The sequence below is a fragment of the Neopelma chrysocephalum genome, unplaced genomic scaffold (genome assembly GCF_003984885.1).
Source record: "Neopelma chrysocephalum unplaced genomic scaffold, ASM398488v2 Primary Assembly neopelma1_61b, whole genome shotgun sequence".
Classification (NCBI taxonomy): Eukaryota; Metazoa; Chordata; class Aves; order Passeriformes; family Pipridae; genus Neopelma; species Neopelma chrysocephalum.
The window spans coordinates 9,330,577-9,356,447 of record NW_020897717.1 but is presented as its reverse complement, the minus strand read 5'-3'; the positions used below and the strand labels follow the sequence as shown (position 1 = coordinate 9,356,447).

Genomic DNA, 25,871 nt, shown 5'->3' with positions numbered 1-25,871 from the left:
TTGGAAAACATGGACAACTGTCCCATTGCACAGAGGAAAAAAATAAGAGTATGAAGGTGTGAGTCTGATACAAAGGTGCAGCATGGGCCTCCCAAGACCTATTCTTTCTTCTAAGTAGGTAACAACCAGATGAATATTAGTTTCTCCTGTCAGTTGTATGTCTTATGCAATGTACTTTGTTCTTTTATACTTACGGTGATTGCTTTTCCCCTACTAACTTGTGCAAACATCAGCTTTCTCTTTATCACTCCAGTCCTGCATCTTTAAAAATTGTATGTTTACAAACAGCCAATTCCTTATGATGTAACACTTCCAATTGTCATATAATCCCTTTGTCGTCAACTACTTGCAGCGAATCAGTCTATTCAAGCAAACAAGCTCTCATAGCATTTATGTCAGTCCCATGTTGTTTTTAAGAATCCAACACATCTCTTGATCTCACAGTATACAAACTGTCACTTCCTCCGTCAGTGAATCCATGAAAATCAGCAGAACAAAAATAACGGTGACACTGAATAATTCAGTAATACACCCTGACAATATCTGCTAAACTTCTGTCAACGCAGCCTACCTTGCTGTTGCTAGAGTGCACGGTGAAACTGGCTTTACAGTCCCATCCATGGACTATTATTAGTCTGGGTTTTGGATACTTAACACCTTTTGCAAGAACAGGAATAGAACAATAGACCGGTATTTTTATCATAATGATGTTACAACTAGAGGGATAAAGAGTATTGTGACATTTCATCACACTTGATGTAAGAATGATCAACTCCACAAGGTCAGCCTTGTCTTCGCTGCTTGGATTTATGTCCATCTCCTCTGCCACACTCACAAGACTCTGTGAGAGCACACTTAGGAGGTAACCAGGGAGTTATATAATTTATAACCCAAATGAAAATATTCAGGCATGGTACAGAAGTGGGTGGTTGAAGATACTTTGCTGAACAATTCAGTCATTCCTTAGACAAGAGAGGAGAAGTAAACCATAAAGTTGAGTCCTTGAGGTGAAGGAGACACAGAGCAGCTCATGCAAGTGGAGCTACTGCTGTAGCACCTTAATATGAAGGAATGAAGCACTTTAGCTGTTTTACTCAAGCTTGAAAAATATTTTGGGTTTTGTATGTAGGATCTCCTTAGCTTGTGAAAGAGGATAACAAGAAGCACTAGTCTCACGTTTGGGCTTTCTACAAATTGGATCTAATGTAGCAGAAATATCTTTAACCCAGACCAAAAAGTGAGTAATCTGAGCTAAGGGGTAAAAGGCAAAGCCAAACAAATTCAAAAAGTCAGTCTTTTCACAGTATCTCAACACTAGAATAATTTACGTATGACTGTAATGTATGTGTAATCATGCAAAGCCTTTGAATCAAGACTGAACAACCTCAAAAATAAGAACTGCTGTACCTTAAGCAGAGTTAAAGATACCATACTGAAAAATTAAGACGGTATTTGGACTTCATTATACATAATGCTTTCTGATCTGTGAGTCTTCATCTAGTTGGACAACACTGGAATAATGGGTCTTCCTGTTTTGATCTAGCTGTACTTTCAGTCCCCGGAATTTTTCCGTAATGCACAAATTAAGATGGAGAGTTAGCTATTCCCAGTAGAAGAATATATAATTCAGATTGAGGCTTAAAAATTAAAGATTATCTTTGATTATAATTTTGCTTTTGCCCTTCTGGGTTCATGCTGTCCTCATAGCAACTGTGCATTATTCTATAAAAGAATTGGTATGAAATGTTTTAAGGTATTTTAAAAGAAATTATGTATGGTCTCTTTCATGTTTGCTTTCTCCTCATCCTTGCTTTGCACTGTATTTGGTATTTTGTGTGGTGCAGATGGAGAGCACTTTGTTATGGGCAAAGTTGTTCTTTGAAGGACAACACATGGACACTCTAGAGTATTAGGATGTATTTTATTTATTGTAGACTGGGCCATACATAAATCAGAGAGAGGAAAAACTGTGAACCTTAAGGTTCTGTTTTTCTGTGTAGAGAAAGTGATAATTTCCACTCACTTGGAAAACGTTACATCAGCTTCAGGAGGGAAAGAATGCAATTTGATTGTAATGGACCTGAAGATGAATGCTATTTCCCATTTACTGCCAAACAAGTATTGGTGATGAAAAACTCTTAATATTTGACCTTCAGGAACCTCTTGAATACCCAGCTACCAAATGCTTTTGGCAAATCCCTGGCTGAAAAGCATCTATTTCTAAACAAAACTTAAGAAATTATGCCACATACAGATAGCAACTAGAACATTTTTCAATGCCATAAGAGTGTGTTTTTCTGTAACCTCAGTAGGTAAGCAGTTTACAAGGTGGTGTGGACACTCAAAGGTAAGATGGCCCATACTGGAAATTTCAGCCATGTTCAGTGGCTGCAGATACAATGGTGCCAGAGGAAGACTTAAGACTTCCTGACCGACAAGAAGTGACCAACTCTACACATCAAGAGATAGTTTGACAGAACAGTCCCTTGATTGCAAAGTTGTCCCCACATTCTCACTTCTGTACCCTCAACGGTTTCAGTATAATTAGCTGCTGAGTCAGGGAACTGAGGTAATTAAATTTAAGGTTGTTTTTTGAGGTTAGCTTCCTCAAGGGACTCTTAAGTCAGTGCTGTTACCAGAAGAAAAGCTTACAGGCTTGTTGACCGTGCACCTGTACAGATCCTGGGAGTGCCTCTTCAGTTTTGCAAGCTAGGTTAGCTCCAGCTGCTATTGAACTAGGCTTGTTGACTGCTCAGAGCTGAGCAGTGAGAGGCATAACTTCCAACAAAGCAGTAATAACGACTACTGGAAATAGCACCATCATTAACTGGTGTGGTTAGTCCTAAATTCCACTCAGCAGTGAGAGGGTAAGCACTGAGGACAGAGACAAGACAACAGGAAGCACTATCATCTGCATGGAAAAACCTACAAAAGGTGGGATTTACATACAGACATAGGATTTGAGAATAATACCTTTAAAGGCTTAATTTGATTATAAAACATGGAGGTCAGAGTTTCTGTAAATCCTTTAGAAGGAAAGAAAAATTAAAAGGTATAGTTTGCTGACTCAAAACAAGAACTCAGTTCCTTGAACGCTTAGTTAATGAAGCTTCTCAGACAAAGACAGTACTGGTTACCTTGAGCCACTTGGCACACTTGTATCAGCAATTTTTCTATGCTTTTGCAATTTGATTTTATCACAATAAGATCAAGGTATTTGGACATAGAAAACATGTTTCAGTTAATTCTCCTAAGACTCTGAACCAGGTTGACATCAGCCTAAAAGGAAAAAAGAAAAATGCCTGGTGGTCCATAAAACAAGTTGTTCCGCTAAACAGGTACTATTTGAAAGGAAAAAATCTCACATCCCCACAGAATATTATTCATGCAAGTGGTAACCCATTAGTGTAAATCATCCCTAGATAGCTATTCATGAGATATAGGAGATAATGGTTTGGCTGCAGAACATTTCTGGAGAAGGAAAATATTACGAAAGAATGGAGAAACATGAAATCCTATTGTTGTAGTGCCTGATGACTCTCATGTACTTCAATAGGGTTCACATCTCCTTATTCTGTAATCTGTTATTTACAAACTGCATGGAAGAATCCTGCACAAAAACCTGGCTGTAGGCAAGGGAAGTTGTACTCTACACAGTTGCTCTAATAATTAAAATTAAGACAGAATTAAATACCAAACCTACTTATTTTAGGTTATGTTTCTACTACTTCCATCTACTTTAACATCCAGAAGTAGGTTAATGTTAAGCTAGTGGATTTTTTTTATACTCTTGTTTTGCCTAAGATATTAGATATATTCAGATAATCACTTTTTAAAAATCCATTTTTTTACAAGAACTATTAAAAAAAGCCTGAAGCACTACATTACCTTTCACAAGATGATGGCTTGTTATTCAGTAAACAACAAAAAGTTGTTCTGGTCCCTATTTGTACCTGAATGCTTCTGCTAAAAGATGTAACTTGATAATAACTACTTTTCTTTTTTTAAAAAAGCCCACTACACATTTACTTTTGCTTTCTAGCTGTAACAGACCTTTCACAAAAGCCATTTGCTCTCAAGTCGTTTATTTCCTTGGAAAATACAATCTACCACATAAAACACAAACCAGCACGTCTCCTGATCGCTTTCAGCTACTACACTATTTAATGTTACTGTAAAGTAGGCATGAAAATTTGAGGTGGAAAACATAAGTTAGTTGGATCATATTCCCTTGAAATACCCCAATTCTTCTGCAGTAAAAAAAACTTACTAGGGATTCTGAGGTTTTGCCTTGTTTTGAAGTTCATAGGAACTATTACACCAGAATATAGAGTAAATGCTCCAACCTAAGGATCTTCTACCAGCTCCCCTTGGGAAAAGCATGGCTGAGGAGTTAGTGTCATTAACCAGCAGCACAGTGATCTCATTTCAGCATCAGGGATGACTTACAATGGCAAAGCATTTAATATTAATATATAAACTCTCTCAAGTGCTTTCTAAAATGTCAATTGCCCCTCCCTCAATTTACAAAGCATAATTTTATAACTACTGTATTATGCAACTGTTATGAAGTTATAAGCAGTTACAATGCCTTTGCTACAGGCTGAATCTGTAAGAGCAGACTGAGCAATGGGCTGTTATGGGATGCCTACTTAGGATAGATCAAGCTAATTTTTCTAACACACCTTGCCAGTACCTTATTTCGGATAAACTATTTGTCTCAAGAGCTGTAGTGCTGATGGTTCAAGAGGAAGCTAAGTAGGTAAATACAGTAGTTTCCAGAGTGGGAGAAGAAAGGGGATAGCAAGGCAAGTACGGGCATTACGTACTTGATTATACTTTGTCTCTTCTTAGACTACAGTCACCATCAGATGGATATGGGGTGTTTAAAGTCTTTTAGATTTAATTAACACATTTCTAATTTCCCTGCTGGAAGCAAGCAGTCATTGCAGTACTAGAGGAATAACTAGAAATGCCATTCAGCATGAAAACGCTCAGATCTACCTCCAGTAAGTTTCTCTACATACATTTCAGCACTTACTTTTCAGGAGGGTGTAATGATTTACACGCTATTCTTAAGTATAGGCAGTTTCAACAGCAGATCAGTAACAAACTGACAAGCTATATGTGTCTGTCAACAATAAACAGCAGAGCTGTTACTGTCTTTGGACTATAACAGCTGCCATGTAAAAAACACTGTTTATTAAAAAAATACATATCTGAAGTCAGTAAGAGACCATGAGTAAGTATTGTGTAGATTTTACACATTCAGCTGACTTCAACTGTTAACAGCTTTAAAAACAGGAAGACTAAAACCTCAAGTCTGTGAACGTCTGACAACAAATTGTGTAATCCCGGTGCATCGTTTTTGGCATTGTTAAGTCTGGTCTTGATACCTCAGTGTCAACATCCATCAGGTGCAACCGCCGCATGCTCCTTCTTTCTGTGGCTTTCTGTGGAAGTATGTGCAGATCTTCCTCATGGAAACTGAAGTGGTTGCAGCCTAGCAAGAAATAGAAACAAAAAACAACACGAAACATTTCTAGGTTAACATTCATATGCTGCAGGAGTCTCAAAGTCTCCCCTCCATCATTGCTTCAGTTTGTTCAGCTTCCCAACTAAGCTAGTAAATAAAAGGTTCTTTGCTACAATCTGTCTCACAGGTAAGACGCTTACTACCTACAGGAAACACTGTCTAAATCCTAGGGTTGTCCTACTGCCACGAGAAATGCACTCCAGCTGCAGTTTCAGCTTCCCTACAGCAGATAAGAGAGCTGCAGATTTCCAAGATACAGTAAATTCAGTGAATGCTGCTGGGTACTCCCAGCACCTCCTCAGGCTATGAGCACAACACAGGAGAATCCCAAAATCTGAACTAGAGCATACTGGGCAGGAAAGGTAATTATTCTATAGTAATCTCTCTCCAGGGCAAAACTTTCTGTCTTGTGTTTAAACACGTACAGCATAAAGCACAAGTAGTTGTAGGTTTCCCATAACCAAGACTTGGTACGGCCATAATATGAAGAGTCCAGCTGCCAGGAGTAACTTAAGGAGTAGTGGTTTAACCATGTCATATCTGATAAAAGTGTTGGAAAAGGTGAAGTCAGGTAAGAAATGAGATACCAAAATAAGCCTTAACTTCTAGCATCAGATATTCAATTGAGAGTACAACTAAAATTTGATGACTGAAAATTTACCTGACATTTACCGAAATACGACTCAGTCAAAGTCACTGAGACGAGTCAAGTTTGGTCTGTTTTAGAAGAATATAATTACAATTTCCTAGTTTGCACGTTAAAACCTCATGCCAACTTTTTCAGCTGCTTTATAAGCTTAACTTTCATTTCAGATCCTAGGATGAACTTTATGCCAGGCTTCCTGTACATCAAAAGCAGGATTATGTAGGTCAAATCCTGCCCTCTCTTGTTTTCTTTCCTTTGTTTTCTAGTTTTCCACTGGAGAAACTTAGGGCATTATTTAACCCCACAGTTATAAGATGGGTAATAAATTCTTTTGCTACCTAAGATAGAATTTAGCTCTTTCTTCTGATGCTAAAAGTGACTTTCCAGGAACATAAACAGGCAGATGTGACTGTGGACACATAAATAGCAGATCTGCCAGGGAAGGTGATGTCATTATTATGCCTCTCAGAGCAGAGCTGTGTTTAAAATGATGGAGACATTCTTCAAACATCTAGCTGGGGACTGCAAGGATCTCTGAGCTCCTGTGTGCCCTAAGTCCCTTTAAAATGAGGGATACCACCATCCTAAAAATTCAGTTCCTGTATGGAGGGAATTAGTAGATAACAGCATTAATGTATCTGGTTTATTAGGCCAGAAATCATCCCTTTTGTCCATAGTCAAAGGGATCAGATAATTCTTTGAGTGTCCAAGGAAGAGAGAACAAACAAGGGAGGAGTGACAACTAGGGATAACTTCTGTCATGACAATTGTTGCTGAATGCCCTACTTACAGTTTTCGGTGAAGTGGCCACTGCCACAGACTCTTGTCTTTTGGTAACAGGACTGCAAGATGACGGGGAGCTGTCTGACGTGCTCTGGCTGCCAGGTCTGCCAGTCCGTAGCTTCTCTCCCAGAGCAGACAACCAATTTTTTCTTTCAGGAGAACTATTCTCTTTATCTACTACCTCAGTGCCTTTCCCACACGGAGATCTGAAAAGATGGGGGGAAGTTTGAACACCTGATGGATTAATACGGCTTCCAGAAAAGGAAGGCTCTTTTGGGCTGTGGCTGGAGCCTTCGTAGTCATTACCCAAGTCAGCCTGGCTGAGACAGTCTTCATCACAAGCTTTTTGGTCTGGAATCAAGTGACACAAATTCAGTTTGGATTTCTTAGCTGCATGGTCCAGTTCAGTCACACAGCTACAGGCCTGCAGACACTTGTGCCCCACATCATCCTCCTTGCTGCAGTCAAGCCTTCTCTTGGCACGCTTTTCAAACTGCGTGTGTGGTGCTTTAGGAGGGCAGGCAGCTTCCAGGAGACCTTGGGTGACTTCTGCCAGGGCTTTTCTAGGAGAAGGAGCCTTTTTCCCCACTTCTGGAGGAGAAGAGCATGGAGTCCTTGTAACCCAACGTTTAATGGACATTTTGGAGGAAGGGATCACTCTAGGAGACGCACATGGGCTGGCTTCAGTCTGCTTGGCTGGGGTGGAGGCTGTGGCCGTCTGGGATTTGAGAGCAGCCGTCGGAGTGTTTGTTGACAGCGGAAGGTCTCCAGAATAAATGGGAGCACAGGCAGCCGGCCGTGGTGAGGAAATACATGCGCTGCCCACTGTGAAGGCCTTGGCAGGAGTATTCTGTGGGCTGGCTGGCTGTCCTGATAGGGGAGAAATAAGCAGTCTGATGAGGAAAGCAGAACAGCAGATTAAAGACAGCCCTTTTATAAACCCCCCTTCCAACTAGGAGATGAATTCAGTGCTGACACTGCACCTCAGACACACCATTTTGAACTATGAAATTGTATAAAACCCTCTAATTTCAGGTAGAATATAAAATCCTATATCATATTGATAAGTATAATACAGTACATTTCTGCAATGTTTGACATCTATCCCTTCTGTAATGAGCACTCTTACATGAGCTACAGCCAAAATGAACAGACAAAACAGACCTTCCAAGCCTGTCTAGCCTTGTTGGAGTCTTGCACTGATTTGGTCCAAAAATGCTGGTCTCCACCTGCACTGCCATCTTTAACTGCTGCATAACAGAGTTGAGGGACAAAGGTACTGTAAGCAGGTCCTACAGCTAATTACAATACCAAGGAAGCCTTACACTATGATGCCCTACTATATGAATAATGCATCTAGTCAGGTGTTAATAGTTGCATATTCTAAAAATGTTAGAAGTGTGAGAACTTTCATTTTTTTGTCTTTTTGCTGGAGGATTTTCTGCAATGCTGTATTAGTATGGACATGGTAGTTACTCACCATACCAAGGGAAATGTGAGAAATTCTTCACCTCATGAACAAGGACTTAAATTCCAAAGGAAATAAAATCTGTCACTGCAGTAAGTTATTTCTTTAAAACAAATGATACCCAAACAGATATTTCACAGTGGTTTTTGAGCTCATTAGCCAAGATGTAAACACTTCTGCTTGTAAAAAAGAAGTTCTGAACATCCAGCTTCTTAAAACAGTAGTCATAGATAGGGCCATAAGGACCTCACTAGTAACAATGTGAATCGTATAAAGCAAACATCTTGGTTTGCAGCAATATTAGAGGGGATTCTTTAAATTTTGGGTTTGTTTTTTTTATTTCCAGCCCACTCCTACAGAGAACACATTAGTGGGTTTGTTAGATGCCTGCTTTCTCATTCATCTAACTTGCAGTGAAATTAAACAGCATAGTGCCTTAGTTACTTTATGCTTTTCCATTGCTGAGCACAAGAGCACTAAACATTTCCTGTATACCAGTCTGAACTCCTCTTACACAGCATTTGCACTGTACTATAAAGCACTTCATTAGAACAATGAGAAGTCTAGTGTGAATAACCTGCCAGTTTCTTTACGGTGCTGGGCTGTCTCACAAATAACATGTTGAGTGAGCGACTCTTTGATTATATACCATACTAAGCCTCTTTTGATCCTTCCTTTTACTGTATTAGCTAGTATCCAAAATACAAGCAGTGCTGCATCAGAGCAAAATTAAATAGGATCCCATATTAAAGGATCCCACATTAAAGGATTCCACTACAAATAACTTTAACACTTTAGAACAGAGTTAAAGGCTCCTTTCCTGACAAAATATGCTACTATATAACAACTTGCTTCAATCTGGACTAAGAGAAAGCAACTGCCAAGATTGTTTCTCTTAATCTTTACTTTAATGAGCACTTACAAGACAATAATAACTCAAATGGGGAATTAGTTGCACTCAAAAGCTAAGCTCCTAGAGGCAGAAGAAAGTAGCAAGCTCAGCAACTCTTGATCCATAATGACTATTACAAATTCATACAGCAGAAATATTGCATGACTAGTTGGATATGAGCATTTTCAATCCCAAACCAGTCTGAAAGCTATGCTTTGGGCATGCTGGATAATGGAAGAAGAGTTACCCTGGGAATTGGATGAGTATCATGGCAAGAAGCAAACATAAATTTGAGATAAAGAATACAAAGATCAGACTTTTCTTTCCCAGACTGCGTGCATGATTCAAGCTTCTACTAAGCCAGGTTCAAGCTGTTTCCATTTATGCTGCCACTACACATAGTACAATACTGTAAATACCTGCAGTCAACCTGCATCACGCCAAAGGAGGTTATTTCAGATATTTCCTACGTTCTCTGCCACAAATCTCCTAGAGTGATATTATCAATCTCCAGATTGATAATCTCCAAATTGTCCATGTACAGGCCTGCTCCAGAAATTTGAGTACTCAAAAATATAAAGTAGTACACCTTAGAGAAACCACAGAAGTATTTGCCAAAGAAAAGGAAACTCTGCTTGCTACATTTGACGATATAGGTCAACAGTCAATATCCAACCTCATCCTCACAATTTGTTCCACAGAAATGGGTGGGGAACTACCTAGATTCATCCCAGCAGGTCTGAAACAGTACTTTGCTTGCCAGCTCTGAATCAGTCTCTGCAGATAACTCCCATATTCTAACAGCACGTGCTTTGTGTTCAGGAGCCAAGGTCAGCAGGAAGCCTGTTGTTGTGTTTGCTGTGTCTTTGTTTCCTCTTCCCTCCTGAGTTACTTTAATGCAGCAAGAGCAAGGAGAAATAAATAATTTTTCTAGTATAATTGCCAAAGTTGACTTGTAAAGTTTCAGTGTACAACTACTTTAGGTTCCATGCTTCTGGACTAGACCTGTCCTTACTTCTCTTTTGCTGAAACTATTACACAAAGAGATTTTTGAGCCTTCTCTGAAACAGAGTGTGTGCACACACAAACCATTTACCAGCTATGGAGCAGACCTGGCACTCTCCCTCCTATTGTCCTGCAAACTTCCTGCTAGACTTGTTACTCACCGGCAAAAGGTTAGAGGTAATGTTATCCCATTAGTGGGATTTGAAGACCTTCAGCCTTTATTTGTGATAGCCAAGCTGAAATTCATTTGGAGGGTGCCTAGAAAAGATAGCTGGAATGCAGGAAGTCACACCAGCAGCTGCTCAGCTGCTGAGAAGCTATTGTATTCTTAGTTTCAGAGCTACTCTACAGAGAACTTCATCTTATTTCACTTTGGAGGAAGGGTGGTTATTTTCCTTTCACCTACTCTACTGCAATAAAATGCAGGTTTCAGACAAATCAAAGTAATATTAAGATCCAGGATTCCGTTCTTCTGGTCTAGGGTGCTACCTGCCTGGTGACTACTTTCTCTACAGAGCCCAGATACGTTTGCTAGCTGTGAGAGCATGCTGCATAGCTTGTCTGATTGCCTAGGCTTTGAGGAAAGGTACTGCATTTGTTCACTAGCCTTAACGTGTGGATAGATGAACTGATTAATTATGAAACACTAGAATCACATCATGATTGTCTATATGCATTTTTAAGTACTTTTCACTACACAGCATTAGCCTGTATACAGTCAGTACCACCGATTGAAGCTGAAGAGATACAATACCAGTATCTGCAGCAACGAAATCTGTGGGCAGGAGGAAACAGTTCAGAGTTCCAAGGCTGTACGTGTGCTGTCAGGCCTTTACTGGGTAAACTGGAAAAAGCATATGATCTTACTGCTCTCGGTTATTAACTGATATTAAAAAAAAAGGCGTGACTTGTTGCTACAGTGACATCTCCTTTGGCTGTTCAATTATTGAACCCTGTTGAAACCCACTGAAGATCTCGCTGCCTGAGTAACTGTATCAATGAATATTTGCCTTGTGGTCTGGTCATACAAACTAGGCCATACTTGTAAGCTCTTTCAGCCAGCTTGTCTTGTTGATGGCAGAAGTATTTACAAGTAGAAGTGTTTGTCTGGCTATATGAATTATTGCCTAATATGAAAAAAAATCCCAGAAGAATAAGATAATCCAAAGGCTTTTGTTGGTAAACAGCCAAAACTCAGAAGCCATGTTGCAGAGCAAAATAGCTCAGGGGCCTTACCTGCTCCATGCTGTTCTTCTGTTTTTTTATGAGTGACCCAGCCTACCAAATTGATTTTTCTGGATGCTGATTTCTCCTCCTCAGGAAGACGTCGTAAGCGCCAAATCCTCACAGTGTTGTCATCAGAGCATGTGGCAATCTATGGTACAAATTGGTTTATATTAGGGTATCCAGGGCACATCCTATAGATGACTGGCCAAGTGAACTACAACAGCTACATCTGACACACTATGCCAATATGAACGATGCTGAAGCCTAGTTGATGGGGCACAAGATTTGACCATAAAACAAAGAAAATAACTCAGCTTTGTTTCATTAGCATACCAGAGAGCAGGATTTGCTTTAAAACAGACAAGGCTGCCACATTCATATCTTTCTGCTGGAGAAATCTCAGTCACCATCGAGAGTTTGCCTCGCATGGCTCTGTAACAGACAGTGCTCTGCTCAGAAAGAGTCATGGCACATTTTGATTTTCAATCACTCAGAAGACAAAAGTAACCATGCTGGTTTTTGCACATGCACCTCATTCTGTGTCTGTTGCTCAGGACCTCTTCTGCTCGAGGACAAACATTTGCAGCTGAGAAGGTGACACTGGAAGGCTGTTGCACTGGCCTTAAGCGCTATCTCTTCCGAGTCAGATGTCAGGAGTATCTGGCAGAGAAACCGACTCTGCTAGAAACATTGGTCTAGATTCCTGCCACAGCACCACGCTCTCCAAAAGGATCTGTGGAATCTCAAACGAAGAAGCAGTAGGACCAATCTAGCCCACATTTTATGGCTCTCTTCAGACAGATTAGCTGGTGACTCAATCGGGAATCAGGAGAAAGTAAAAGGAAATGCTGTGGTGAAAGTTCACAGTAATCTGAATGGGAAAGTGACTCTACTCTGTGACCTTTGTCACACCGATGTTGTCCCTACAAAAAGCACCTTTGCCTCTCAAATCATTTCAAGCAACTTCCTGACCTGTCTTAGCACATTTTCCAATTCATGCTTTGGCATCTGAACAATGGCTGACTATTTCACTAGTGTGAATAATGATTTTAAAGGCTGAATTGGTCTGCCTCTCCAACACATCATGATCAGGATGCTGGGCTATCTCTAGATCACACATTTCATCTAAAATGCCTGTTCTCGCATTGTGCATCTTACACAACCAGAACAATTCCACATTTGCCTGCAAGACTTCCACCCTCCTACACTGCAATGCTTTTCTGAAGACCTGGTGCTGCCACGCAAGGTAGGGAAAGTGACTGACTGGCTTAATACTGTGGGATGAAAGAAACTCTGGCTATTACTACAACACTGTCCAGGATTTTTCAGGGTTACTTCCCGTTTTGAGCTAGGCCGAACATTTGAACTGACCTCCTACTGCAGTTGTTTTCCTTTTAGTAATACCTGGTGCATAATTACTGACCCAATTTCACTGTAGGTTTTTTTGTCATAAAAACAGCTCAGATTTTGAAAAAAGGTCACAATGAAAAGAGTCCATATGTTTTTTAAAGAGCATTCAAAACTTCTTGCCACTCTGTACAAGACTAGCAGATGTATCAATGGTCAGAAGGAAAGCAAGATGAAAAAATGGAACAACATAACAAGCTTTTGGCTTACGAAAGCCCCGATTAAAGGATTTCAGTTTTGTCTCTTATAGGTAGTATCATAAACTCTCATTAGGAGAGGTCTTTGTTGATTTGCAATTTTCTAGGAGTTTTCAAATAGTCTAAATTACTTGAAAATAATAAAAAGGCTCTGATACATTGTAGTCATATGACAAGCTTGCTTGTATTACTGTCCCACAAAGTGAACATTTTTAAAAGTTATTGACTGAAAATTTTCTCCCAAATAAACGAATGCTGCAGCAACTTTGAAAGTGGATGTTGCCACATCACACGTATTTTTTCATGGGAAACACCATTTTCCAGGAAACAAACCTTAGTGTAGTCTGAAGGACACCAAGCAATGGAGGTAACTTCTTGAGAGTGACCGAGGAGTATCCATGGAGGAAGGCTGGGCTCAGAAACCTTAAAAATTCCATAGAAAAACAAGTATACAGTCAGAAGGCATGCAGCCTAATATACATCTCTAAGAAGACCACCTGTGAAGCATGTAAATACTTTCCATCTTCTCTGTATGAAATGCATAAATCAAATGCACTCCGGCTGTCATCATGACGCAACAACTGATCAAGCCCTAAGAATCAGTTCATGTTTCATTTTTAGAGGTGAAGTAGCTGGTCAGCACTGAGATGTACTGACTTGCCTGGAAACACTTGTTCAATTCCTGCTACACACAGGATTTCTGCCTCCAGAGTTGTCAGCCCAAAACACAACACAAGCATTTCAAGGTATTAAGTACCTCTACTTGTTCTACGTAAGATGCTTAAATTTTGGGAAGCTCATAATTTGGATCAGGATAGGCAAATACATTCCCAATCACAGGTCAATGGATTAATAATAAAATGAAACTGCCACAAACAAAATTCTACAGGTGAACCTTCACTGGCTTTGCACTAGCATTTGTGTGACTGTGCCTCCTCCAGCCAACCAGTTGCTCCAGAGATCCTTTTAAGAGTTCATAAAAAAGCTCTCTAAATTTTGCTCATTCAACGGATCTCCATTTCTCTTACAGTCTTCATAAAAATCTTTCTCCTGTTCTACAGTATTGCTACTTATCTTTGACTACAGCTCCTGAAAGTGACAGACAGAGCTGAAGCCAGCATTAAAGTGGCCCAAAGAAGAAAACACACATGCATGCACACACACCCCTACACACTCACAGAGATTCTATCCAAGTTTTCCTTGCTTTCAGAAGGTAATCCTTTCTGGAGCTATGAGTCACCATCATTGATGTGACATTTTAAGGGGGATTTATCAAGGGATTTGAATAAATGACTAAGTGAATGAACGGATCCTTTACTGTGTGGGAAAAGGAGCAGACATTACATACATACACAGGTTTCAAAGGAAGATGCAAGACATTGGGAAAGGCTTTTGAGTTACAAGTTTTTCTCTTGTGGATCACCTCCGACAAAAGCCTGCAAAACTGCAGTTGAATATCCAGCTTCAGATCTTAGAAGTTGTTCTGATACAAAGAGGTTCATCCAAATAGGACACTTTTTTCCCTGGCAGCGTAGAGACAATCACTTGACCAAATAGTCACTAAATGTCTTGGTCAGAGTATTCTCTTCTCTGCTAAAACATGCAATACCATGGAAACGAAATCCCTATTTAGGGAACAAACAACAGGATATCTTGGTGCAGAGAACACCTTCATTTACATTTAATAGCAGTCTTGCTATACGCTCATAACAGCCACAGTAGCTTTCCAGTAGCCACTGATCACTGAAAGGAATGCAGAGTAAGAAAATTACCCTTTTTGGAAGTGTAAATTAACCAACTATCCCCAATATATATTATTGAGAAGTGAAGAAGGACGCATAGTTATAGCTGTGTCCACTGCATTTGGCAGAAGACAGTCGGTCAGTTTGCCCATGTCAAGTCAGGATTAGCCACAGCACATGCTGCTTTTTTTGTCTGATTTGACAGGATATTGTTGGGGAAGTGAGACCTCTTGCAGAAAAGTTAAAAAGAGAAACCAAGGAAATGAGACTTTTTTTAGTTACCCTACTCACTGAAACAGCTGTTATATCCATCTTCAAGATTCAGCATAAAATGGCATATCTAGTGTTAATGCACCATATGATACAGAAGCACGTACACTCCAGTTCTGGGACAGACCAAAGCATAAGTTGATATGGCTACCTTGGAGTGATCCATATCAAAGGATTGAAAGAACAATGAAAGTACACATCTATAATGGTACTGTCTTATCACCAGGAAGGTAACTCAGCTTGGTACCATCTTTGTAGAAAAACCTCTGCTCTTTGCTTTTAAAATCTTATGATTGTTCAAGAGTCAGTTCATTAATCAATGAACCTGTAATTTACAAAAACCAAACACAACACAATAAAGCAAGTGTTCATTGCCTGGAAGTGATTTATATATGAAAATAGACTGAAATAGCATCCTTGTCAGCTATAACTTCTACCCACAGTGTTCTTTCTGAACTGCTCACCCAAACACAAACTTAGCACTGCTGCAGAAGTTTCTCAAAGAAATAACTGAGTGGACAAGGCCTCTGCCTTTCATTCCTCTCTAGATCTGGAAAGCTATCCCTCTTCATTAAGCTCCTTCTAACATTACCTGTTAATTGCACATGTAATATCTACCCATGTTTTTTTCACAGCAAAATAAGTCCTCATCCAATGAAAAGATATGTATGTTTCAGAGTCAGTAAAATCTATCAACATTTACATTAAGAAGCCTCTGGATACCACAGATCTTGAAAGAGACAACTTTGCTGGAAGTCCCACTTTCCAACATGGCTATGAGATCAAAATAAAAGTAATCATCTGATGATTAATTTTATAAATATGCAATATGATCTGTCGCACATATGCAACAGCAACAGAAGCCTTCTGTATATTAATGCATTTTAAATGTGCTTAAATGCTTAAATTTTGAGATGTAATGACATCCTTGAATACTCTCAACTGTGTCCCAACCTGTGTTCTAAGAAAGTATCAAAACACTCGAATGCAGAATGTGCAACTCAAGTTTGCACAGGCATTTTTGCTGAACTTGCACGAGAACATGAGGAAGGTTAAAATTACACCACTTGGCATAGGAATAGTCATGCTACCACACTCCTGCTCCTAATGAGTAAGCAACCCAGCTGCTTACAAATGTTCTTCAAATCAAAGAGGCTATATGCTCAAACTGCAACCTCAGCAGGCTGACCCTCTGCTCTGCAAAATTTGTATTTTACTTTCAAACTCATTGTAAAATGGGTAAACAAGTCAACATTCCCTAAAAATTACCCCAAACCTGAAATAGGCAGTCATCTGTGGTTTCTGTCTATTCTGCTTCTATAAGAAGTCTACTCTGTTCCCATATGGCTGTCCAGTATTGAGAACAGCACTCGAAGCATGCCTTATTCTGAGGTCCCTGCTATTATCTTGGTGACATTTGCATTTCCTACACATCAGTGCAAGATGTCAAGTGACAAAGCCTCTCAGCTGTCAGACAGCGGTTTGGAATTTTGCTGAAGGCTCTGGCTGAGTACTTGCTGTAATACGAAGGCTCTAACTACTGTAAATTAAGCATAAGAAAAAACTGTGTCTGAAGCAAGAGCTGGAAAAAGGGGAGGTGGGGAGAAAAAGTGCCCTTTAAAACAATTAAACTTTTAGGTTTCTGCTAATGAGTTCTATTGCTAAATATGAACCAAGAACTGTCTGTCTACTTGCCATAGCTGGCTGTATCAATAGGATTGAAAGAGGATTTTAATGCCCATTAAAACAGATTAAGAACAGCAACTTGCAATAAGCAGCAGCAATGAGAGATGTACTGATGGCAGGAGGCTACTTCTGTTTTACATTAAACAGTTACATCGAGCCTTGACAGCAACATACACACTCTGGGCACAACATGCCAGGGCTAACCCCACACTGCTTTGAGGAGGACTGGGAGGCAAGGAGTGTCCTCTGTGAACATGAAAAGCAAGAGCAGCTCCAGGCTGCAAGCTTGGGTCTCACCCAATTGCCTCACCTTCCAGATGTATGCGTTGCAGTCACTCGAACCACTGACCAGGAACTGGTCGTCTGGGCTGGTGCTGGATTTGATGTAGAAGGTTGAATTTTGGTGCCCACTGAAAACAGCCACTGTGAAGAGAAAATTAAAAAAAGGTGAATAAAAGCCCCACTCAACGCACAGCCCTGGAGTCAGTTGCACAAGGAGTGCTGATCTTACAGGCTTTTCCTGCCTAGCCACGAATCCTTTGGAGAAAGTGGTTGCATTGCTCCCTTGCTCTGGGGCTCCTGTGGCAGGAAGTTTTTATTATTCTGCTGGAACCCTTCAGGTTTCCCAAACAAAGCAGTGGCAATTTAATTAAAGCTTTAGCTTGACCTGGATCACAAGCAGACTCAAACATCACTTGGGCTGCCTCACTACTCTAGTTCAGGGTCCTTGTCTCTTCCTCCCTCGGCCGCCATCACCAGTCCCGTTACATCAACAAGGGCAGTCACACAGTAAGGGCCTTCTTCCACGCAGGTGGCAAATCGATGACATTCCCCCTTCTGGGAGGACCTTCAGAGCCGGCAGCTGGCACAAGACCCCCGTGTGGATCTAGAACATTTAGCCGCACCATGTCCTGTCCTCTCACTGGGGTAGGAAGGGCGTTTCCCAGAGTAGCACTAGATGGGGCTGGCACTCCCTCCTCCAGCCTTCTTTTAGTAGTAGTTCTCATGAAGGAGACAACCCACAGACCAGAGGACACATGGTTGCCTTTGGCAGTCTTTGAAAAATTGCGAGTCCACAAAATATCCCTTAATTTTTTTGCCCACAGATCTCTCTGCAGCAGTTATCAGACAGCAAATCCCCTCCTAAACCAGGCAGCAAGTCCTGTTACAGTGAGGATTTTCTGACGTCCTCCTCTGCAAACTAAAGCTGCTTCAATACTGGATAAAAGCAGTTGGAACAGTGATTAAAGCTGGCAAGGGCGGAAAGAGGCACAACCTGCGGGCAGGCGCTGCCCTCTGTGGGAACCACTGCACACCGAGAGGCCGCACGTGTCCCATCCAGCTGGATGAATGGAGATTGCTCCCTGGGTTTTATCGGCTGCACACAGAAGGCAAGAGCTCTGTGAGGAGGCTGAGGAGTGCTTTGGTGAGAGCCCGCTCCCGTGAGGGAACAAGCCAGTGAGCCCATTTCCACATCTTGGCAGTGGCACCCGGGGTTAACCTCAACAACCAAGCTATTAATATTTACTAGTTGCACCACTTCTCCACTCTGGAAGCATTCCCACCCACCAGACCGCCTTCCTGAAGAGCAGACAGAAGGATACACTGTTCATTTAATTTCAGATAACTGAGAGACTGAGAAAAGGCAATGGAAAATACGTCATGTGTCTGGCTGGAATGCATCTAACAAGTTTTGCCACTTTCTGAAAAGCAGTCACTGGCCTATGACAAAGCAGCTTAGTGTATCAAAGGCTGTGGGCAATCTTGTGCACATAAAGGTCACAGCTGCAGAGCTGAAGGAATCTAAAAATGCTGGGGATCCTTTCTCCCAGGAACTGTGGTAGAAGTTAAATTTAAAAGGCACCTTAAAATACCCAAATACAATGTATCAGGTGATCATTTTATGTAGATTCATATCTAAGAGTCTGAGAAACCTGTGACTGCCAGTAAGCAGAAGATTCAAGCTTGCTTCAGGTGGGTAGCAGTTGGACACTGGCCATTCCTCACCAGGGAACTACAGTCAACATGCAAACTATATTCAGTCTCTGTCTGGGTAACCAGTATCTGCACTCATAAAAGTTTTTGTGCTATTAATTTTGTGGGGGTGGCTTAACACAAAATATGAATCTCTCCTGTGTAGCTTTAGAGATAAGAGCATGGAACAGATTTCCTAAGTGTTGAACCTGGTCTCTGTCTCTCTAAGTCAGAGGGATAGACTTGCCTTTCTATGCTCTGTAATATCTATTTTTTGCAGCTATTTTCACAGATATGCTTACCTGGAGTGGTCTTTAAACTTGTCATATTGAACATGTAGATGCTGTCATCAGTGCAGTTAGCAAATAGATTAGTACCAGTGGAATCCAAAACTAGGCTAGAATATCCTATAGACAAAGAGAGAAGTTCTTTGTAAAAAAAAAAAATTTGGAAAACAGGAGTTCTCAAAGAAATGCCCAGAGAGTGAAATTTGGAAAGTATTTCTAACATATATGAGATTGTCATTGGAAAGTGTGTATGTTTGACAGAGCACTTGCTGAAGAAGGAAAGTTTCTAGAATAACATCTACATATTCTCATAACATTTCAGGGTGGTATTTAGAAAGGAATCACACCTTCAGAGCTGGCAAGTGATTTATTTGATGGTTTCAAGGAGATAACAGGAACAACCAATTGTAGAAGCAGAGATGAAAAATAAATGGAAACCCTTGTGCTTTGATACAATAAGCTATCCTCTGATTTGCTAATGATTCAGATTCAAGAAAAATCTCTCCCTGCAGGCAAATTATTTCACAACCAGCTCTTCGAGGATTTCCCTCATGTCCTTGGGACTGACACTGACCATTACCACATCAAGACAGTTGATTAGACAAATCATCAGGAATTACTGTGTGGTATCAGAGCATTGTAAGGCACTAAAGATATAAAGAAGACAGAGAAACATGTACAGGTGTGCTATCCTTTTTATAACAAATAGCTTCAAGAATAGTTTGACTCTGGACAGTGATAATGTAAAAACCCAGTCTGGTCTGTTGTTTTTGGAAGACGCAATGCAAAGAAAGCAGTTCAATCTGAATTTTACTCATGTATGAAAAAGATTAGCTAAATTCCTCATCAAGAGCTCTACTGTTTCCTTATCTCCATTTATGAAAAATGCACTACTGAAGCCTTTGCAAGTTCTTATCTTGGTGCAACGATACAAAAGTGGGGCACTTTCACTCTTAGACTTGAAAATTTGGTATTGGCAATCAAAATACTCTGCGGAGTTTGCCAGTCTGATCAATAATTGGCTTAAAAGATAAGAGATGTCACTGTCAGTACTTCAATTCACTTTGCACTTTAACAAATGCATCTCCAATAACTTACCGAGTTTGCGAGTACTGGTTCCAGGGTAGCAAAAAGACTTGCAGGGCACGGGGTCCTGACGGTAAGCAGCATAGTTCTTGCGCAAGTCCCATACTTTGATCACACTGAAATAGAAAAGCACGAGTGTCTTCAAAATTTCTCTTGCAATGCTGACTGGGCCTTCTAAGAGCACAGGAAGCCAGGTTGCTCATTCCTGAGGAGTGTCCAGTGCTAAGGATACAAGAACTAAGCAGAAGCAGAGTAGAGATGTTCTGAAAGCAAAACAAGCGCTCTGCTGGATATGGACGAGGAGGCAGCACTGCCTTCTGTAACTAACACAAGATAAAATAAGAGCCTGCAAGCCAACTTTATTCAACTAGTAAAAGGTAATACAAGGATGCCTTTATACTTCTGACATTTGTGAGAAGTAGTTTTAGTCTATAGTTTTAAAAATTAAGTCTTTAATTTTTTTGCCTTGCTCTTTGGGACCAAGCCTCTGTCATGAGCAGAAAAGTAAATGTTATCTGCCCCAGAAAGACTCTGAGCACATGGAACCTGCTAAAGAATTGAATCCAAGAGGGTAATTTCCATGCTTATCAATGAGACAGTTTGCTTGAGCTCCAAGATGTTGCAATGGATCTGGCACCTAAAAGAACACATCTTTTGTAACTCAAGGCAACATTTTCTCAAGCACGCCTACACATATCCAGGCACCAACCACCCACTCACATCACAAAACAGCTCTGTAACAATAGTCTATGTGTGGTCTCAGAAGTCCATGAGAACAGAGAGAGAAAGATAAGAATTGCTCTCATTCTGCCCCATACCTAGGACACCAAAATGAGCATTTACCATATATGCACAATTTGTCCAGTGCTGCAATCTCCAGTAAGGAAGTAAAGCAGCATTCAGCTTTGCCAATGCAAACTGGCAGCGCAGCTGTTGATTCTACCTAGCAATAACTCTAGCCTTGTGCACCGAGTGATCTTAGAAAAAAAATCTCCTAATCTTTTTATGCCACTAAGAAGAGCACACAGACAAGGAAGCATCCTCCCTCCTTACCCATCAACAGCTCCTGCAGAGATAAGAGTGTGCTCGTCCTGAAGCAGCACCACAGTTACACTCTGCTGGAAATCCTTAAAAAGAAAAGAAAAAAGAACTTTATTTTCTTTTAAGGTCAGCAAGATCTTGCTGCTTAGTTCAAGGCCAAGTGAATACTGAGAAAACCTCCTCCTTGTAGCCATGCAGGAGAACCTGGAAATACCAGATGTCATTTAGGACACAACAATCCTTCAAACACTCCCACCAGGGAAATTGCCGCTGAGCAGTGAGTGTCTGGGCAGCAGTTTGAGGTTATACCTTTCAGGTCAGAGATAAGAGAGCTGCCTTTATCGCAAAGTTTAATAGATTAAATATTACCAGGTCTTATTCCAATAAGGCAGTAATCTGTCAGGTCATATTAGCAGGGAAGAGAAAAACACAGAAAAAAAATAAATATTACAATCCTCCCCATTTCCCCCCCTTCAAAATGCTGGCTATTCCTTTCCTCTCTGGGAAGAAAAGATGTATTTTCACACAGCATTTGCACAAAGTTGGCTTTGATGGCACATTTAGTTATGAGACAAGTAAACAATGTCTAAAATTAGCCATAGCAAGTGACCATGACACAAAAACCTACTTCTGCAAAGATAAACAGAAGCATTTATCACATACAAGTCACATATTTCTTGCTATGTTTACTTGGGAAGACTTCTATGCATAACACTGTCCCCAGAAGAGAGGCTTACGTTTTGTTTGTTCCCCTTTACCTACCACCAAGGGAGCAAGTCCTCTTAAGTTCTGCCTCTTCTTCTTAGGTTTGGAAGGAGTCTGCTTGTCAACCACGTTGTGTGCACCACTGATTTGTTTCACCTGCCTGTAAAATCCATCTGAAAGAAATCAAAGGCATCTCAATTGTTAGTTTCCATGCAATTTCCCTATCACTTTAATAAAACAGGCATCAGCTTGGAATTAGTCCTAAGAGGTGGCTGAGACAAACCTTTAAAATCATTCATGTATTCTGAAAACAAAAACTGTTAGTTATATATGAAACTGGTGAGAACACAGTAAGAACCAGAGGTCAGTGTAGCATGGACATTGAAACTAAAACTGAGCAGGTTGCCTTTAGAAATCGTTACCCCTTGGTCTGGTTTTCAGCATGCATCCTGGTCTGCAGCATTCAACTCATCCCAAACAGAATTACACTCACAGTGCTTTTCTACTCTATTTTATAATTTTCTATTTAGTCTTTTGTCTGCTACTTCTCACTTTATGAAACTTACTGCTTTACTAGAGTAATGCAACTTTCTTACTTTTTCTCCCCTACACGTTCCACTTCAATCATGTGGAGTCTCTCTTTTCCCCCACTTGTCCGTTTGAAGAGCCAGGGAATCTGGGACAGATGGAAGACCGAGACATGTTCTGGCAGTGCAGGCAAGGAAGCTGCTCTGACAGAGCAGAAAACTGGGAAAAAACATAAGGGCATAACCTGACTGGAGAAGGAGAAGCTCCAGGAAACAGAAAGAGAGGAGCAGAATGAGCTCACCCTTACATTTATAGTAGGTCTTCCCACAATATATTCAGTTGCTGCCAGCACTCACAAGCTCCTTTGCTTCTGCACTTCTTTCCCTCTTTCCCTCTCTGGCAGAAACCTTTCCAGCTTTTCTTCATCCCTCCAGATGGCTCTGACCTAAGCAGTCTCTCCCAGCTCATCTGTTTTTTGTGCTGTCCTAACAGGGATGTATTTTGTACCCCCTTATCTCCTTACCAACACACAGAGTATTCTCAAGCCAGCATGTGTATCATGCCGCAAACCTGAGACTGTTACAAAGTGGAAAAACGCATCATACATAGAAGAGATACCTATTCCACCCCTTTACGGTACTAAAGCAGTAGTTATGTGACAATCCTCCCCTTTTACTGAAGCTTTGTCTACATCGTAATCACAAGCATTAGTCCAACAAGTAACTCTGAGCAGTACTTTTACATGAGACACCCGGCTTTTTTCATACATATCGGAAAGTTCATTTACCTTTCTTGTTGCATCTGGTATCCCAAACCATGATGTTTCCATCTCTGCCTCCAGTACAGAAGACAGCTGAGAGGGAGAAAAAGAGTGCCATTAGTTTCCAAAAGTGTTAATTTAATTAACTGAATCCGGTACAATGCCATCTAAGCACTCTGGCTCTTCTGCCTCAACACTTGGGATACCAGTCCTAGAAATATGAAAACCAGGCCATTGTTTTGCCATGCTTTTTGACTAGTTTCCTTACTTTTCCTATTCCTTTTTTTTTCTAATACTCTAGAGAAATCTGCTTATGAAAAGCATATTCACACACTTATGTATGGAAGTAGATATTCTATCTTAACTTTATCCAAGATCAGAAAAGTGCAGATGTTAGCATCAGGACACCATCAAGTTCCAGCAAGTTAGTTCTGCTTCTCTGGCTGGGTCCCTCCTCAGTCAGCCTGTGATATCTGTACCTGTCAGTTTCCAAAGCCCTTTTTTAGCCCTTAAAGTACTTCGCCAGAGAGAAAGAGGGACAAATAGGAAATATCAACATTTACCTTTCTCAAATCTAGAAAAAGCAACTGACTTGAGGCTACACTGGTGACCTTTGCATATGCCAAGAAGCTCGCCAGCTCTCACATCCCACACCTTCGCTGTCTGATCTCCTGAAGCGGTGACCTTCAGAAGCAAAAATAAAAAGCTTTAGTCTTTTTCTGTACACAGTTGCCAAAGCATTAAAAATAAAGTTAGAAGGAAAAAGACTGCTTACAATTCTGTGTTCCCCTGGTACCCAAGCAAGGTCAAATACAGCATTTGAGTGAGCCTGCCATTCTAACAAGAAAACAAAAGTCAAGATTAGTTCAGTGCATTGCAGCACAATATTCTGCAGAAGACTAAAGGACATCAGACACTGAAATCAGAAATCTTGTCAACAGCTTGCTTAGGCATGAAAAACAACATAGAACAATTCACCTACTACTGCTGTTGTAAGAGCACATTCATGCTCCTACTCTGTTAAGAAGACTCAACAAAGTATGTGAAAGGATTTAAATACTGCCTACATTTATGTTTTAATGACTTGCAAAAAGCTTACTGTGATTCCAGTAAATCCCATACTTGTTACACCAAATGAAGATTACCTTCTACTCCACATTTACCTTTAAAGATGAGTTTCCTGGTAGCTTGAGCTTCAGTATCATAGAGTCTAACAAATCCTTCTTCATTTGCAACTGCTAGTACATGCTCCCAATTCGGGGCTGAAAATAAATTGAAACATAATATATTATGTAGCTAATTCATACTCATACCCCTGTTCTTTGTGAAGGGACACAGACTCTTTAAATAGAGTACACAGCAAATAGATAGCTGCAAAGTAAACAGTATTTACACAGAAACTTAAATATTCAAAATGCAGAAATACTGGCGAGCATTTTTTCTAGACGTTCCATTCAGGAGTAACTGTACATGGGCAACCAAATGGCTCCAGGAGCAACTTTTGAGATAGTGGTCTCTTTCACCAGTTATAATCGTTCTCTAGTTATAGTTTTCTGTCTATACTATGTATCATCTACAGCCTCCAGTAGTTTTCATGATCTGAGTTGGAAAAGCAGGAAGCTGCCTTGGAAAAACGTAAGACCTCACGTTGAAATTAGAGTACTAAGAATGAAAGAGTTTTGCCCTAAAGATCCAGGAGTTTCCATGTTTACTCCACTCAGTATGTGCTCACCGTGGAGAAATGCTGTGTGTTAACAGCCTAGTGACATGCATCCACCTCTTTGGTTTCTACAGGCTGTTCTCCATGCTGTTACATCTTTTATATATTTTGAACAAAGCCCAGTTTTTCACCTATGTAGCCTCGCAGTGTCACCAAGAGGATATACCTTGAAACAGACACAGTTGAAACAAAGAGGTATTAAAATAAATGCTTTGTAGTTGCTTCTTTAAGGGAATACTTTCCACCAGTATATATAGGAGCACCACGATCCAATGTATATCACATCTAGAAGCAAGTACACTGTTACCAGCTCACTTTAAAACACGAAAAGTCTGAAACCAAATCATGAGACAGAATCAAACAGGAACAACAAAAAAAGCTGACAGCAGTGCCCACACCCTGGCCCCCAAAAGGGCTTTCAGAAGGTGACTTTACCTGTAGAAAAGGTGCAGCCGAAAGGAGGGACCGGCATCCCCGTTTCCCCGTAAGACAGGTGGTCATCTTCCTGGCTGCACTGGTAGCCATCTAAGAGATGCTGAAGGGGAAGCGGCGGGGAACGACCTGCAACGGGACAGACGGACCGTAAGCGCACCAGTCACGGCGGGCTCGGGTGCCAGGAGCCCCGAGGCCGCCGCAGGGGCTGTGGAGGGGCGCGGGGGCAGGTCAAGATGAGGAGCGGTCGTGCCCCGGTACCCACGGTCGGTGGTGGCGGCGGCGGCGCGGCGGAGCAGCGCGCGGCACAGCATGGCCGCGCGGACACGGCCGGTGCGCGCCAATACAACTCCCGCCAAAACGACCGGCCCGCCAAGCCCGCGGCGCGCCCTCATTGGCCGGTGGGGAGCGCGAGGAGCCGCGCCCTCCTCCTCTGATTGGGAGTTGGCGGCGTGGGGGCGGGGCTTCCGGGCCGCACC

General features: G+C 41.1%; 1 protein-coding gene across 1 annotated transcript; it reads right to left on the bottom strand.

Moving 5' to 3' along the window:
- Nucleotides 1-1,825: 1,825 nt before the first annotated feature.
- Nucleotides 1,826-25,706, bottom strand: DTL (denticleless E3 ubiquitin protein ligase homolog). Its single transcript, XM_027681819.1, has 15 exons — nt 25,658-25,706; nt 25,396-25,521; nt 24,404-24,502; nt 24,016-24,077; nt 23,804-23,924; nt 23,268-23,333; nt 22,010-22,125; nt 21,260-21,333; nt 20,219-20,322; nt 19,136-19,240; nt 17,170-17,282; nt 13,495-13,584; nt 11,567-11,705; nt 6,973-7,835; nt 1,826-5,503 (listed from the first exon to the last, which is right to left on the bottom strand). The coding sequence occupies exons 1-15, from the start codon at nt 25,704-25,706 to the stop codon at nt 5,414-5,416; spliced, it is 2,217 nt and encodes a 738-aa protein (XP_027537620.1). The 3' UTR covers nt 1,826-5,413.
- Nucleotides 25,707-25,871: the final 165 nt, after the last annotated feature.

What these genes read in the sequence shown, in the direction of transcription:
- DTL (XM_027681819.1), bottom strand. Translation starts at nt 25,706, where the DNA reads ATGCTGTGCCGCGCGCTGCTCCGCCGCGCCGCCGCCGCCACCACCGAC. An exon ending in TTTTTCTAGATTTGAGAAAG is followed by an intron (nt 23,334 to 23,803) that starts GTAAATGTTGAT and finishes TCTCCCTCTCAG; the next exon opens with CTGTCTTCTGTACTGGAGGC. An exon ending in AGAAGAACAGCATGGAGCAG is followed by an intron (nt 7,836 to 11,566) that starts GTAAGGCCCCTG and finishes CTCCCCTATCAG; the next exon opens with GACAGCCAGCCAGCCCACAG.